At 38.5% G+C, this 16,041-nt stretch overlaps 1 protein-coding gene across 2 annotated transcripts in view; it reads right to left on the reverse strand.

The window, feature by feature from the left end:
• Nucleotides 1-16,041, reverse strand: part of ppp1cc (protein phosphatase 1, catalytic subunit, gamma isozyme) — a 37,649-nt gene that overhangs the window by 4,248 nt on the left and 17,360 nt on the right. For both annotated transcript variants that reach the window (XM_027168020.2, XM_027168021.2), the window contains exons 4-5: nt 2,971-3,075; nt 769-992 (exon numbers count right to left, since the gene is read on the reverse strand). In XM_027168020.2, the coding sequence (XP_027023821.1) occupies nt 769-992; nt 2,971-3,075 (329 nt within the window). The remainder of the gene's footprint in view (nt 1-768; nt 993-2,970; nt 3,076-16,041) is intronic.

Raw genomic sequence — 16,041 nt, forward strand, 5'->3', positions numbered from 1 at the left:
ACCAAAATTCAAAATGATGTTGGCACAAAAATTAAACTGGGCATTCCTCGAAATTCACAATGGCAACAGTGTTTTTTTAATTATTCCTGGGCATTGTGTTAAAATTGAAAGCTGGATAAATAGTGCAAAATACAGGGAGATTGCAAGGTTTGCAAGGTTTAAGTCTCTTAAAACATCAAGGCTTGGAAGAAGCTTCAACTTTCAGACAGATAATCCTTCCAAGCTAAGAGTTAGCAAACTAGAGTTAGCAAGGACCATTGCATAAACAATTACTAAGCTTTTAATGAGTCCAAAGGATAAAAAATATGAGCAGGTGGCTGAGCTCAAGCATTTAGACTTAATCTGTGTGAAGCTGCTGTAAAATCTGTATGTGTCTATTAATCACTGAGTTTTTTCTGAGAATTACAGATTCACATGACAAAATAGCCAGAACAATGACATTTTGTCCTATAGCCACAAAAAACCTTTGCAACTGCATTCTTTTTCTTTTTTGAAAAAAGATGGTGCCAGATACTTTCAGATGTGCTGCACATACATCTTCATTTGTTTTTTAGATGTACATTGTAAAGGTTTTGGGTAGAAATTTTATGGTTTCAAATGATGTAATTAAAATATGCACATCAGTTCAAAAACTAGCTGGCAGTATTATAGTATACATATATAGTAAAGATACGCATACACACAACAAATTCAGTTTTAAAGTTCAGCTGACACTGAAGCTACAAAGCTACAGAATATTGCACATCATAAGAAATAGTATTAAATGACCTGGTGGGCCCTGCAGATCAGGTCCAAGTCATGTTTATGGAGAAATTTGGCAACAACTTCAGCACCAAAGGTAAAGGAGACACCACGGTCATTCTCGCCCCAGCCTAGCACATCTTTATCTGGATCGGACCACAGTAGGTCACACAGAAGGCCTTGGTCAGGCACATCAGTTGGCCTCATAATGCGTCGGATCTGCTCCATGGACTGCAAGTCTGGAGACAAACCTTCAGTACAAAAGGAGAAAAGATGACATGCATACATATATATATATATATATAATATATATAGATTGAGTTAGATCATTAATAAGCAAACCAGAGAAACCAAAACTGAGGGTGCTTTCACATCTATAGTTTGGTTCATTTGGTCCGGACCAAAAACAAAAAATGATACATTGTAGCTTTTTAGCAGTTTTGGTTCCTTTTCATACCACACTGATCGTTCTGTTCCACACCAGTTGAAATGAACCAAAATGCAGTCATGTGATAACATCCACATCACTCACTGGCCACATGTCTTTGAGCGTATTTCCTAAACTGCTTCTCGATTGGTCAGAATAAACGTGCGGGAAATTTCAACAAAACTCCGGAAGTAAACAAAAAGAGGAAAATACAGCATACAGTACACCATTGTGAGATGACTGCGTGCTGCAATTATGTTCGTGATTGTAATCTACTACATCGCTTGTATACAGCATTCTACGCAAAGTCTTAATTTTCAGAATGAAGCGCAGATGCGGCTTGAAAATATCATTTTAATGCACTTCAAACGGCGAAGACACATCGCAAGACACTTCGGGAGGCGGCGAGCATTACTTTTGCGAAACTGTGACATGCTCATCTTCCGAAAATATTGCCAACGACCCCTACGGCAGCTGGTTTAGTCCAAAATGCACAATACTTTTTGCAGTTAGGTCTATTCGATCTCGGATCGTGTTCTCACCACAAACGAACCATACCAGAGTTTGTTTGAAAGCATACCGAGACCACCTCTTCAAGGAGGTCTCGGTACGCTTGTTTGGTCCGCTTTTGGTGCGCACCAGAGTTTGATTGCTGCGTTCTCACCTGCCCAAACGAACCGCACCAAATGAGCAATCGAACTCTGGTACGATTCAACCGAACTAAACAAGGCAGGTGTAAAAGCACCCTGAGACTCCCAGACTAACATAAAGGTTATTCCACACATTCTTACCAGTTGCACCAAACATTTTATTTTAGATTGTCTGCTTTAATACTTTTGCTCAAGTAGAAAAATGTCAGTCTGTCACCACTGGTGCTATGGTTTTTAGCATAAAAGTTCTAGATGTAAATTTCAGAAAAGGAAAGATGAAATTCTGACCCATCATCTCATAATAATCTTTTGATCTCAAACAAATTTGCGTAAATATCTCAAATAACAAACTATTCAGTGCTCAACAATGCATAATGCACATAGTTATTGAGGTGAGAAAACTAACATTTTAGTCATATCTAATCAATTATTTGAGGTCATGTTCATTTTTAATACATCGAGCAGTGATACAGTTTACTGTCTTTTAAAGTGACGTGACATACGGCTAAGTATGGTGACCCATACTCAGAATTCGTTCTCTGCATTTAACCCATCCAAAGTGCACACACACAGCAGTGAACACACACACCGTGAACAAACACCTGGAGCAGTGGGCAGCCATTTTTGCTGCGGCGCCCGGGGAGCAGTTGGGGGGTTCGGTGCCTTGCTCAAGGGCACCTCAGTCGTGGCCGGCCCGAGTCTCGAACCCACAACCTTCGGATTACGAGTCAGACTCTCTAACCATTAGACCACGACTTGCCCTTATTAAGCCAAATAAGAATGATGTTTTCTCTGAGAGTGCAAGAAAAATAAATAAAAAAAGCCCATAAATGTGTGAAACAGTTAGAAAACCAGAACTATTACAACAATATACAGCAGATATTAAATATGATTGTTTCTCATGATTGTTTCTCTTGAATGTTTCTTACAGTGACCACAAATGAATGATCAGAAACTGAAATATAACCCACCTGAATACACATGCTATATTCTCTGTTGTAACATGCACCAATGTTTTCATCTTTTATTGATGGTGCATGCCACAGCATGCTACATCATGCAGTCCAAATATTAAATAAGTTTGTTGCAAACTACTTTCAGCATCAATTTTTGCCTTTACACATTTTTTCATGTCATGGAAGCCACACTCACCTCCATGGCAACAGAAGATCTTCTCATCCACAATGGCAGCAATGGGTAAGCAATTAAAGCAGTCAGTAAATGTCTTCCAGAGCTTAATATTGTAGCGCCTTCGGCCTAGAGACAAGAGTGAAATGCGCATTAAGTTAAGCATTATTGATTAAGTTGTCTTATCTACAGAGAGAGGACAAACAGAAAAATAAATAAATCACATTAATTCTCACACAAATAAAGCTCAATAAAACACACCACATAGGGCAGCCTTTCTCCACAAATACAAAAATAAATAAATAAATAAATAAATAAATAAATAAATAATATATATATATATATATATATATATATATATATATATATATATATATATATATATATATATATATATTACACACATACATACACACACACGGTTATATAATTTGAACATTGTTATGTTAGTTAGCTCTCAGATAGAGATCTTAGCTTTAAATGTGCGCATCCAGACAATAGAGAGGGATAGCGATAGTAGTGTAGTTTCTGTAAGGGGAAAATCTGGATGCTTCAGGCGGAGTTAGTAACCCTCCAACTCTGGCATTAGAGCCCTCACAGCGGGATGAATGGATGACGACTTGGCGGCAAAGTCGCAAAGCCTAGGCTAACGCTAAGGCTTACCCATGGGAGTTTTAGTAACCTTATTAGCATAAAATTTCAGTCATATACGAAAGTTTAGGAACCCCTGATAATTTCCATGATTTTCATTTATAAATATTTTGGTGTTTGGATCACCAATTTCATTTTGATCTATCAAATAACTGAAGGACACAGTAATATTTCAGTAGTTAAATGAGGTTTATTGGATTAACAGAAAATGCGGAAAAGGCATCAAAACGAAATTAGACAAGTGCATAAATTTGGGCACCCCAACAGAAAAATCACGTCAATTTTTAGTAGAGCCTACTTTAGCATAAATAACAGCCTCTAAATGCTTCCTATAGCCTGTAATGTCTGGATTCTGGATTAATGTATTTTGGACCATTCCCCCTTACAAAACATCTCCAGTTCAATGAGGATTGATGGTTGCCAAGCACGGACAGCCTGCTTCATACCACTCCACAGATGTTCAATGATATTCCGGTCTGGGGACTGGGATGGCCATTCCAGAACATTGTACTTGTTCCTCTGAATAAATGCCATGAGTAGATTTTGAGTCGTTGTCTTGTCGAAATATCCAGCCCTGACGTAACTTCAACTTTGTGACTGATTCCTCAACATTATTCTCAAGAATCTGTTGATATTGAGTGGAATCCATGCGACCCTCAACTTTAATGATTCCCAGTACCGGCACTGGCCACACAGCATGATGGAACCTCCACCATATTTTACTGTGGGTAGCAAGTGTTTTACTTGGAATGTTGTTTTCTTTTGCCGCCAAGCTTAACTTTCCTTGTTATGACCAAATAATACAATCTTTGTTTCATCACTCCACAGCACCTTATTAAAAAAATTAAGCTGGCTTGTCCAAATGTGCGTTTGCATACTTCAAGCGACTCCGTTTGTGGTGTATGTGCAGAAAAGTCTTCTTTCATACCTCCCTCTCTCCCTTCCACTCTCCCATACAGCTTCACCTTGTGCAAAGTGAATTGTTGAACGATGCACATTGACACCATCTGCAGCAAGTCGATGTTGTAGGTCTTTGGAGGTGGTCTGTGGGCTGTTTTTGACTGTTCTCACCATCCTTTGCCTCTCCAATATTTTACGTGGACTACCACTTCTGGCCTTAACAAGAACTGTGCCTGTTGTCTTCCATTTCCTCACTATGTTCCTCACAGTGGACACTGACAGCTTATATCTCTGCGATAACTTTTTGTAGCCTTCCCCTAAACCATAATGTTGAACAATCTTTGTTTTCAGGTCATTTGAGAGTTGTTTTAAGGCCTCCATTGCCTCTTTTCCACCAAAAAGAACCGGGTGCTGGTTCAGAGCTAGCACTGGTGCTGGATCAAAGTTGGTTCCACTGGCGAACCTTCTAAGGACCGGTTTGCCTTTCCACCGGCTAGAGAGCCATCACAGACGTCACTGTATACGTGTCACGTTACACAGCAACGTTAGCGCAGCAGCGGCAAACACAAACACAATAACGGCGGATGTTGCTTTACTGTTAATGCTCATGGCTTTGCGAACCTACATTGGCATCCAAACGCGGCGAATAAAACGTGTACGTGCAGCTCCATGTAATCTTTATAAACGGAGGTTGTAATCGATAAAGTACATAACGTTATTTTATCGTTAACACAGAAAAAAATTTAGCCTTAGCATGTAGCTACCTACTATCATGTGTGCTGATAATGTATCATATCGCGGTAAAGTAAAAATGTATTAAACATCAGTATACTTAAGGTACATTATCAAATGCTCTAACAGTAGCCCCGCCCACAGCCCCAGACACAAGCGGTTCTTAAGTCTAGACCAGCAACGTTTTGGTGCTACTTAAGAACCACTTTTCCTGGTTCGGAACTGGTGCTTTGGCGGTCGAAACAGAAAGAACTGGTTCTAAATTAGGCTCTGGCTCCGAACCAGCACTCAAACTGCCTCGGTGGAAAAGGGGCACATGTTGCCACTCTTCAGAGGAGAGTCAAAGAGAACAACTTGCAATTGGCCGCCTTAAATTCCTTTTCTCATGATTGGATGCACCCGTCTATGAAGTTCAAGGCTTAATGAGTTCACCAACCAATTGTGTGTTCCAATTAATCAGTTCTAAGTAGTTACAGATATTCACACAAAATGGCAAATTTATGCACCTGTCTAAATTCCTGTTTTTATGCATGTTGCACATTTTCTGTTAATCCAATAAACCTCATTTCACTACTGAAATATTACTGTGTTCTTCAGTTATTTGATAGATCAAAATGAAATTGCTGATCCAAACACCCAAATATTTATAAACGAAAATCATGGAAATTATCAGGGGTTCCTAAACTTTTGCAAATGACTGTAGATCATAGTGAATGCACAGCCAGCACCTTTGATCTGAAGCTAGGACTGTTAAATATCAGATCTCTTGCATCTAAAGCTCTTATGGCTAATTAAATGATTACCAGAAATTCCGTGTGTTCTGAGTTTAACAGAAACATGGGTCAAACCAAACCAGTTTGTCACAATAAACAAAGCTTGTCTGCCTAGTTATAGTTATATACATCAGCCACACCTAAGAGGCAGGTGAGGAGGTGTCTCAGTTATTCATGATGATAATCTAGGCATCAAGCAAAAATCTAGACATATGTTTAACTCATTCGAAGTACTAACATAACATACAGTGGTGTGAAGAAGTGTTTGCCCCTTCCTATTTTTTTCTCGCACGTTTGTTCCTTAATGTTTCAGATCATGAAACAAATGTAAGTATTAGTCAAAGTTAACAAACACGACATACAGTTTTTAAATGAAGGTTTTTATTACTAGGGGAAAACAAAATTCAAAGCTACATGGCCCTGTGTGAAAAAGTGCTTGCCTCCTAAATCTAATAACTGGTTGTGCCACCCTTAACAACAAAAACAGCACTGTGGAGTAATTTTGGTAGCTCATCTTTGTTGTAATTCAGCCTCATTGGAGGGTTTTCGAGCATGAATCGCCTTTTTAAAGTCATGCCACAGCATCTCAGTAGGATTCAGGTCAGGACTTTGACTAGGCCACTCCAAAGTTTTGTTTTTCTTCAGCCATTCAGAGGTGGACTTGCTGGTGTGTTTTGGATCATTGTCCTGCTGCAGATCCAATGTTTGCTTCAGCTTGAGGTCACAAACAGATGGCCGCACATTGTCCTTCAGGATTTTATGGTAGACAGCAGAATTCATGGTTCCATCTATCACAGCAAGTCTTCCAGGTCCTAAAGCAGCTAAATAGCCCCAGACCATTACACTACCACCACCACATTTTACTGCTGGTATGATGTTCTTTTTCTGAAATGCAGGTTACTTTTACACCAGATGTAATGGGACACACAACTTGCATAAAGTTCATATTTTGTTTTGTCAGTCCACAGAGTATTTTCCCAAAAGTCTTCATCAATGATCATCAAGATGTTTTCTGGCAAATCGGAGACGAGCCTTTATGTTCTTTTTGTTCGTCTTGGAACTCTGTCATGCGTTTTTGCCCAGTCTATTTCTTATGGTGGAGTTATGAACACTGACCTTAACCGAGGCAAGTGAGGCCTGCAGTTCTTTGGATGTTGATGTCAGGTCTTTAGTGACATCTTGGATGAGTCGCCGCTGCCCTCTTGGGGTAATTTTGATCGGCCGGCCACTCCTAAGAAGGTTCATCACTGTTCCAGTTTTCGACATTTGTGGATAATGGCTCTCACTCTCAATTATTTTCTTTCTTTATGATTTGTTCCTGAATTTCTTCTGATCTCTGCATGATTTGTATCTTTTGAGGATCTATTGGTTTACTTCACTTTGTCAGTCTGGTCTTAAGTGATTTCTTGATTGCGAACAGGTGTGTCAGTAATCAAGCCTGGGTGTGGCTAGAGAAACTGAACTCAGGTGTGATAAATAAAATACATAATAAGTTATGTTTTAACCTCTTAAGGATCTCCGCCTATATGACTTGCCCAACATAAAGTGGTACAGCTCCCACATACTTTGACACACAGGGGTGAGCCTGATTTGAAAGAAGAGATTCTCTAGTTTCAGAAACTAGTTTCAGATTGATTCTAGGCCTTACTGGCACAAAGTTACAGGGGTTAGAATGCAGGTTTTCCTGTCCGCCTGGGTTGTTTACCTGATAAACTGATTAATCTTATTTTTCGGGAACATGCTAGGGACAAAACAACAACTGACAACAGTCATAGCCACATGTCTTGGCTTTCACCAAAAAAAATTTCAAGTCAAAAGACCCAAAAATGGATTTTATATGAATATTTTTCTACGGCCATGGTCGTCAGGTGCAGCGTTTTTGTGTACTTGTTTACTATATAACTTTGAAATAAAAGGCTGCATGCTCAGTCTGAAAGGCCTTAAACAAGCATAGACTCTCTCTCTATCACTCTGGTGTGAAAACAGGCCTGTAACTTGACACCCTGAGCTGTGAGGGACAAAAGGTCAGGGATTACGCAAGAATTCCTTTGCGCATCCAGTTCACGCAGACACAGTCAAAGAACATACGGCATGCCGCATAGCGTTGGAATCGTCTGCTTATTGGCTAAACAGCTGTATAGGTCCCAGCCCATTTCATTGCTATTGGAAGGAGTAATTGTCAGTCAAAGGCGGGTTCCCAAAAAATGAGGTCATGCCACCATTGGCTTCTCAGCCGTCTATCTCTGCCATACAGGCACCGATTGGCTCAAATGAGGGCTTATTTGATTCGTTAGGACCTGGGCTATAAATATGACGTAGACTTTGAATTTTTGAATATCCCAATTAGAAGTTAGAGCGGCAAAACCAGATGATGGTGCACTTCTGTTTCCAGTTTTCAGAACACTAACGGAATATTTGCGGCGCGACCAGAGCGTTTTGGATTAAAAGGCTTACAGATTTCAATTCCTTGGACCTGTGTGGATTATTTGTGTTGGAATATATTACCCCAGTGAAGAAAGAGACGCGTCTAAAGGTAAGGGAAAAACCGGTCTAGCGCCACCTAGGTCAGTTTTGTCCAAAAAATTTTTCTAATTGTATAAAGGCTGTGAATCATATTGTGCTTTGTGTGTGGGCTTATAAATTATTGAGAGTATAAACTTTACTAGGTAAATAGGTTTTTTCGTGTTTTTGGAGGATTTGATGCTTTAAAGTTGAATTGAAGATTGTTTCTGGGTCAACCCCTAGTGGTCAGTTTGTCTTCCGTGCCGTGCACAGGGGGCAAACAGGGGGCAAACACTTTTTCACACAGGGCCATGTGGGTTTGGATTTTGTTTTCCCTCAATAATAAAAACCTTCATTTAAAATCTGCAGGTTGTGCTTACTTATGTTATCTTTGAATAATATTTAAATTTGTTTCAAGATCTGAAACATTAAAGTGTGACAAACATGCAAAATAAAAAAAATAAAAAAATCAGGAAGGGGCAAACACTTTTTCACACCACTGTATATAGCCACAAAAAATAAGTCTACTGAGTCAGTTCTTCTAATTGTTATTTACAGAAGTCCTAGACCATATTCTGAATTCCTCTGTGAATTTGTAGATTTCATTTCAAACTTAGTTGTTTCTTTAGACACAGCATAAATTGTTGGAGACTTCAATATTCATTTTGATAAGTTAGAAGATGCTCTGAGAACAGCAGCTGTTCAGTAAGGGTCAACCAGAATGTAATAGGACCTCACTCATAATGGAGGTCACTCTCTTGATCTTGTTCTAACCCTCGGATTAAATATAGTCACAGTGCCTCAATCAGGATCTATCTCTGACCATTACCTGATTTAATTTAATTATTTGCGCTTCGGACACGATATGTACAATTTGCCATGTAACCATGTTAAAGGTACATTTACATCTGCTACTGCAGAGAGATTTACCAACAATCTCCCAGAATTATCATCCATGATATTAGATATTGTAGCTCCACTGAAAAGGAAAGTAATTAGAGAGAAAAAACTTGTACACTGGTACAATGACAACACACAACAAGGAAATTAGAATGTAAATGTTGTCAAACTAAATTATCAGTATTTTATAATCATTAGCATGGAAGGAAAGCCTTCATAGCTACAAATCTTAGTGCTGCTAGATCGTTGTATCCAGCCTTATTGAATTAACAAAAATAATTCTAAATTTTAATATAATACTGTAGCAAAATTACCTAGGAATAGAAACTCTGTCAAAAAAGCACACACCGTCTATTTGTAGAAGTAATGACCATGAATTATTTTAAAAAAAAATTGATAACAACAGCAGAAATCTCAGATCATTAATTATAGATAATATTTCTGTTTATGATCGGTACTTAAAGACTGTTTTACTCCCCTTCAAGAAACACTTAATTTCACTGATTTCCTCTTCAAAATTATCAACCTGCATACTGGATCCCTTACCCTCATGTCCCTTTAAACAGATATTTCCAGTAGCTATCCAATTCATTCTAAAATATAATACATTCCTCACTTAGCACTGACTGGTATCAATAATCACACCAAGGTCTTTTACTGCTGCACATGATGTAATAGAAAGACCATCCAGTGTTACTCTGTAATCAGAAAGCTTACTTCTGACTGCCTGTGGACCTAGTAAAAGCACTTCTGTCTACAGTAAGGATCCACTCTCTAATGTCCTTCACACAATATTCAATCTTTTTACATCTGACTTAGCAAAAACATATAGCTGCATGTCATCAGCGTAACAGTAAAAGCCAATACTATGTTTACAAATAATTGCACCAAGTGGTAGCATACACATGTGGACAAAATTGTTGGTCCCCTCCGGTCAATGAAAGAAAAACTCACAATGGTCACAGGAAAAAATTTAATCTGACAAAAGTAATAATAAATAAAAATTCTATGAACGTTAACCAATGAAAGTCAGACATTGCTTTTCAACCATGCTTCAATGGAATTATTTAAAAAAATAAACTCATGGAACAGGCCTAAACAAAAATTATGGTACCCCTAACTTAATATTTTGTTGCACAACCTTTTGAGACAATCACTGCAATCAGACGATTCCTGTAACTGTCAATGAGACTTCTGCACCTCTCAGCAGGTATTTTGGCCCACTCCTCATGAGCAAACTGCTAACAGTTGTTTCCGGTTTGAAGGGTGTCTTTTCCAGATGGCATGTTTTAGCTCCTTCCAAAGATGCTCAATAGGATTGAGGTCAGAGCTCATAGAAGGCCACTTTAGAATAGTCCAATGTTTTCCTCTTAGCCATTCTTGAGTGTTTTTAGCTGTGCTTTGGGTCATTGTCCTGTTGCAAGACCCATGACCTGTGACTGAGACCAAGCTTTCTGACACTGGCCAGCACATTTCTCTCTAGAATCCCTTGATAGTCTTCAGATTTCATTGTACCTGCACAGATTCAAGACTCCCTGTGCCAGATGCAGCAAAGCAGCCCCAGAACATAACAGAGCCTCCTCCATGATTCACTGTAGGGACAGTGTTCTTTTCTTGATATGCTTCATTTTTCCGTCTATGAACATAGGCTGATGTGCCTTGGCAAAAAGTTCCCAGAATCTTTGTGGCTTGTCAACATGTAGTTTGGCATATTCCAGTCTAGCTTTTTTATTTGTTTTCAGCAATGGTGTCCTCCTTTGTTGTCTCCACACTTTGGCTCAAACAACGACGGATAGTGATATCGGACACTGATGTTCCTTGAGCATGAAGTTCACCTTGGATCTCTTTATAAGTCTTTCTGGGTTCTTCTGTTACCATTCGGATTATCCGTCTCTTTGATTTGTTGATTTTCCTCCTACAGCAACGTCCAGGGAGGTTGGCTACAGTCCCATGGATCTTAAATTTCTGAATAATATGTGCAACTGTAGTCACAGGAACATCTAACTGCTTGGAGATGGTCTTATAGCCTTTACCTTTATCATGCTTGTCTATAATTTTCTTTCTAATTTCCTGAGACAACTCTTTCCTTCCTCTGGTCCATGTTGAGTGTGGTACACACCATGTCACCAGACAACACAGTGACTACCTGGAGCCCTATATCCCTATATAGGTCCACTGACTGATTACAAGATTGTAGACACCTGTGATGCTCATTAGTGGACACACCTTGAATGAACATGTCCTTTTAGTCACATTATTTTCAGTCTTTTCTAGGGGTACCATCATTTTTGTCTAGGCCTGTTCCATGAGTTTATTTTATTGGTTACTGACTGGTTTTATTGGTTAACATTCACAGAATTATTTATTTATTATTACTTTTGTCAGATTAAAGTTTTTTCTGTGACCATTGTGAGTTTTTCTTTCATTGACCGAAGGGTACCAACAATTTTGTCCACGTGGCCTAAAACAGAACCTTGCGGAACACCGAACATTAACTTAGTTTATTTAGAGTAGTCACCATTTAGATCAATGAACTGATATCAATTAGGTCTTATTTGACAAATCAATATCAGTTCGTGGATCTAAATGGTGACTAATCAGAAGCCAGTAATAGGTCATTTACCAGCTCTGTCTCCATGCTATGATGAGGCCTAAATCCTGACTGATACATTTCATGGATATTATTCTTATTATACATAATATATGTAGGTATGAGCATAACTGCTGAGCTACAACCTTTTCTACACTACACTCCCTGACAAAATCTTGTCACCTATCCAATTTTAAGGAACAACAAATAACTTGACTTCTATTTGATCATTTGGAATCAAAAGTGGCTTATATGAAAGGCAAAGGCCTCTAGATTAAGCCTATTTTACCAAAATAAAATCTTATCATGGCTTGATTTTTATTAATTAATTAGGACAGAAAGGTCAGACTTTGCTTATACAAGTCTTGTCACATCTTTAAAGGATTCAACCAATCACAGATTAGAGCATCACCTGTAACAAATACTGTAATTAACACATTCCCAGGTGTGTAGAAGAACAATCCCAGCACAACCAACCTTCATTTGAAATAGGGCTGTGCTATTAATCACAATCGCAAAAAAATCGAGATTTAAGCACATGCGATTTCTAAACCGCATAAGGCTGCAATTTTATCTATTAAGATGTTAACCAATCAGAGCTTATGCAGCGCACCCCACAAATTACAGCTAAGCTGAGCGGGAGAAATATGTTAACCAATCAACGTCAGTCGTTTGGGAGTATTTTGGATTCAGGAGAGAGGATGAGTCACAGAGCAAGGTAATTTGCAAGACTTGTGAAATGATTATTCCAACGAAATGGAGCAATACTACAAATCTGTTCCAACACTTAAAACAGCGGCATAAAAAACTGCATGATCTGAAATAAGCAAAAGCACACAATCAAATGTGGTCCAGCAGAACGATGGAGCCGTACATGAGTTTAACGGTACACTATATTAATGACAACTTTGAAATAAAAAGTCGATGTTTGCAAACAGCATTCTTCCCAGATCACACTGGAGAAAATATATCTGAAGGATTAAAAGAAGCTATAGAATCATGGGGACTTTATGAAGAGCAACAAGTGTCTATCACCACAGACAATGGAACTAATATAGTGAAGGCTGTCACTTTAAACAACTTCGGACACAGACTGCATTTGGCAATTCGTAAGTTAGATTTTATTATACATTTATTCTACTTTACAATTAAGTAATGTATAGTTTACATAAGAGCACTTTGTAGTGCATACTTTTTTAATAAGAAACAAATGTATTAATGTTTTGTAATAGTATTTTCAACTTGTACCATAGTTGGTAGCACTTTACAATAAGGTACTATGTGTTAACAGTAGTAAATTGCAGTGTTTTCCTTACATTGAATTATATGTGGAGTTATTTCTGAAGAAAAACCGACTGTCCTCATCCAAATTTTTGGATGTCATTTTCTTTTTATTTTGCATGTAATGCCTGATAAAGCAGCCGACGTTGCTTTGTATACAGCGTTACCAAGAAAAAAGCTCTCTGTGCCGCTCTAAGCACCTCCTACTGGCAGAGAATTGAATTTGCATATATGTCGCCACAAATACTAATCCATTAGCTAACAATAAACTAATTTTTCCAGCATTTATTCATTCTTGTTAATGTTAGTTCATGTCACTACAGCTATTCATGATAGTTCATGGTGCATTAACTAATGTTAACAATGACGTTTGATTTTAATAATGTATTAATAAATGAATAAAATTAACATGAACCAACATTAATACTATATTAGTATTGATCATGGTCAGTTCATTTTAGCGAATGTATTAACTAGTTGTTAACAAATAGCACCTTATTGTAAAGTGCTACTCAATAATTTTATATTTAAATGAATGAAATACACATTCATCATGTTTTGCAATTTTTTTATTTTTTAGAAATTGCAATCAAGGATGAACCTTGCATTTCCCGCGCCAACGGCTTGCGCAAAAAGCTAGTGGGACATTTTTCCCCACAGTTGGAAAAAAAAGATGATGTTAGCCGAAGCCCAGGAAGAACTCCAGCTTCCCCAACATGCCCTCATATCATGCCCAACAAGATGGGGCTCAATGCAACAAATGATAGACAGGGTTTTGGAGCAACAGAGGGCATTGTCTCAGGTCCTTTCAGCTGAGCGTAAAACAAGACACCTAGTGCCCCAATGGCAAGACACAGATGTTCTAGAATCTGTAATTCCCCTTTTCCACCGAGGCAGTTCGAGTGCTGGTTCGGAGCCAGAGCCTAATTTAGAACCAGTTATTTCTGTTTCGACCGCCAAAGCACCACCTCAGAACCAGGAAAAGTGGTTCTTAAGTAGCACCAAAACGTTGCTGGTCTAGACTTAAGAACCGCTTGCGTCAGGAGCTGTGGGTGGGACACATTATCAAATGTTAGCGCATTTGATAATGTACCTTAAGTATACTGCTTAATACATTTTTACTTTACCGCGATATGATACATTATCAGCACACATGATAGTCGGTAGCTACATGCTAAGGCTAAATTTTTTTCTGTGTTAACGATAAAATAACATTATGTACTTTATCGATTACAACCTCCGTTTATAAAGATTACATGGAGCTGCACGTACACGTTTTATTCGCCGCGTTTGGATGCCAATGTAGGTTCGCAAAGCCATGAGCATTAACAGTAAAGCAACATCCGCCATTGTTGTTGTGTTTGTGTTTGCCGCTGCTGCGCTAACGTTGCTGGGACACGTGACACATATACAGTGACGTCACACTAGGCGCTGTGATGGCTCTCTAGCCGGTGAAAAGGCAAACTGGTTCTTAGAAGGTTCGCCAGTGGAACCAACTTTGAACCAGCACTAGTGCTAGCTCTGAGCCAGCACCCGGTTCTTTCCGGTGGAAAAGAGGCATAAGTAAGGCCTTGGGTCCACTTCAGGAGTTCACGGATGCCCTTTACAGTGAAAACTACACCAGTGTGTCGTATGTGAAACCGGTTCTTCACCTGCTGAACACCAAGATTCTTGCAGTTGATGATGAAGATACTGACTTGACAAAGTCTATAAAATCAAAAATTCTGAACTACAACAACAAACATTATGAGGATGAAACTACCCAAGAGCTTCTGGATACAACAACATTTTTGGATCCCAGATTCAAAACCAGCTACACTGATGAGGATAAACTTCCAAACATTAAGGCCAGGGTCATGTCTGACATGGAAATTAATTCACACAAGGTGAATTAATTTATGTAATCTGGATGAAACGGTCATCTCCTTAGATAAACACTCTTTTATATGGCTTTTTAATCTGTTCTTTCTGTTCTGTATGTCAAAGGATACATCTTAATCTGTGAGTAACGCATGCAGAGAGAATCCTGACTTTAATTTACCTCCACCAGGAAAAAAAGCACGGAAGTCCTTAGGAAGCTTCTTCAAAACGACATCAGCCATGCCAGCAGCTCTGCGACTTGAAGAAGCCATAGCCTCTGAGTTAAACAGCTACCTGCTTTCTCCATCCATTGAGGAAGATCCTCTGAAATGGTGGAGACTCCATCAGATAAATTTTCCAAGAATGAGCAGGGTTGCACAAAAGTATCAGAGAGAGTGTTTAGTACTGGGGAGAATGTGATCACATGTCACCGTTCATGCTTAAAACCAGAAATGGTGGACATGCTGGTTTTGCTTGCAAAAAGCTTTGAGAGCAATCTGTTTTTTGGTTTTGATTTCTGTTAATTTTTATTTATTGTCATGACTGGAGTTGAGGTTAGTTAATCGTAATTTATTTCATGTTGTCTGTTTTTAAGACAATTTATTACAGTTTTGTTTATCAAGCAGTTAGTACTACTGTACAGTATGTTATTTCATTGTGAAGACAATTTTACTACAGTTTTGTTTATTAAACTATTAATACTACTATGTTATTTCATTGTGAAATATTTGGTTATGCACTTCTTGTGCACTGAATACATTTAGAAAAGTCATGTTTGAAAAAGCAAAAACAATTGCCAAAATCTTTGAATATTCATTCAGAAAATCGCAATATGATTATTTTGTCCATATTGCACAGCCCTAATTTGAAATGCATCCTGACCTCTGACAGCATGTCAAAGATTCA

This window comes from Tachysurus fulvidraco, chromosome 26 (genome assembly GCF_022655615.1).
Source record: "Tachysurus fulvidraco isolate hzauxx_2018 chromosome 26, HZAU_PFXX_2.0, whole genome shotgun sequence".
Taxonomy (NCBI): domain Eukaryota; kingdom Metazoa; phylum Chordata; class Actinopteri; order Siluriformes; family Bagridae; genus Tachysurus; species Tachysurus fulvidraco.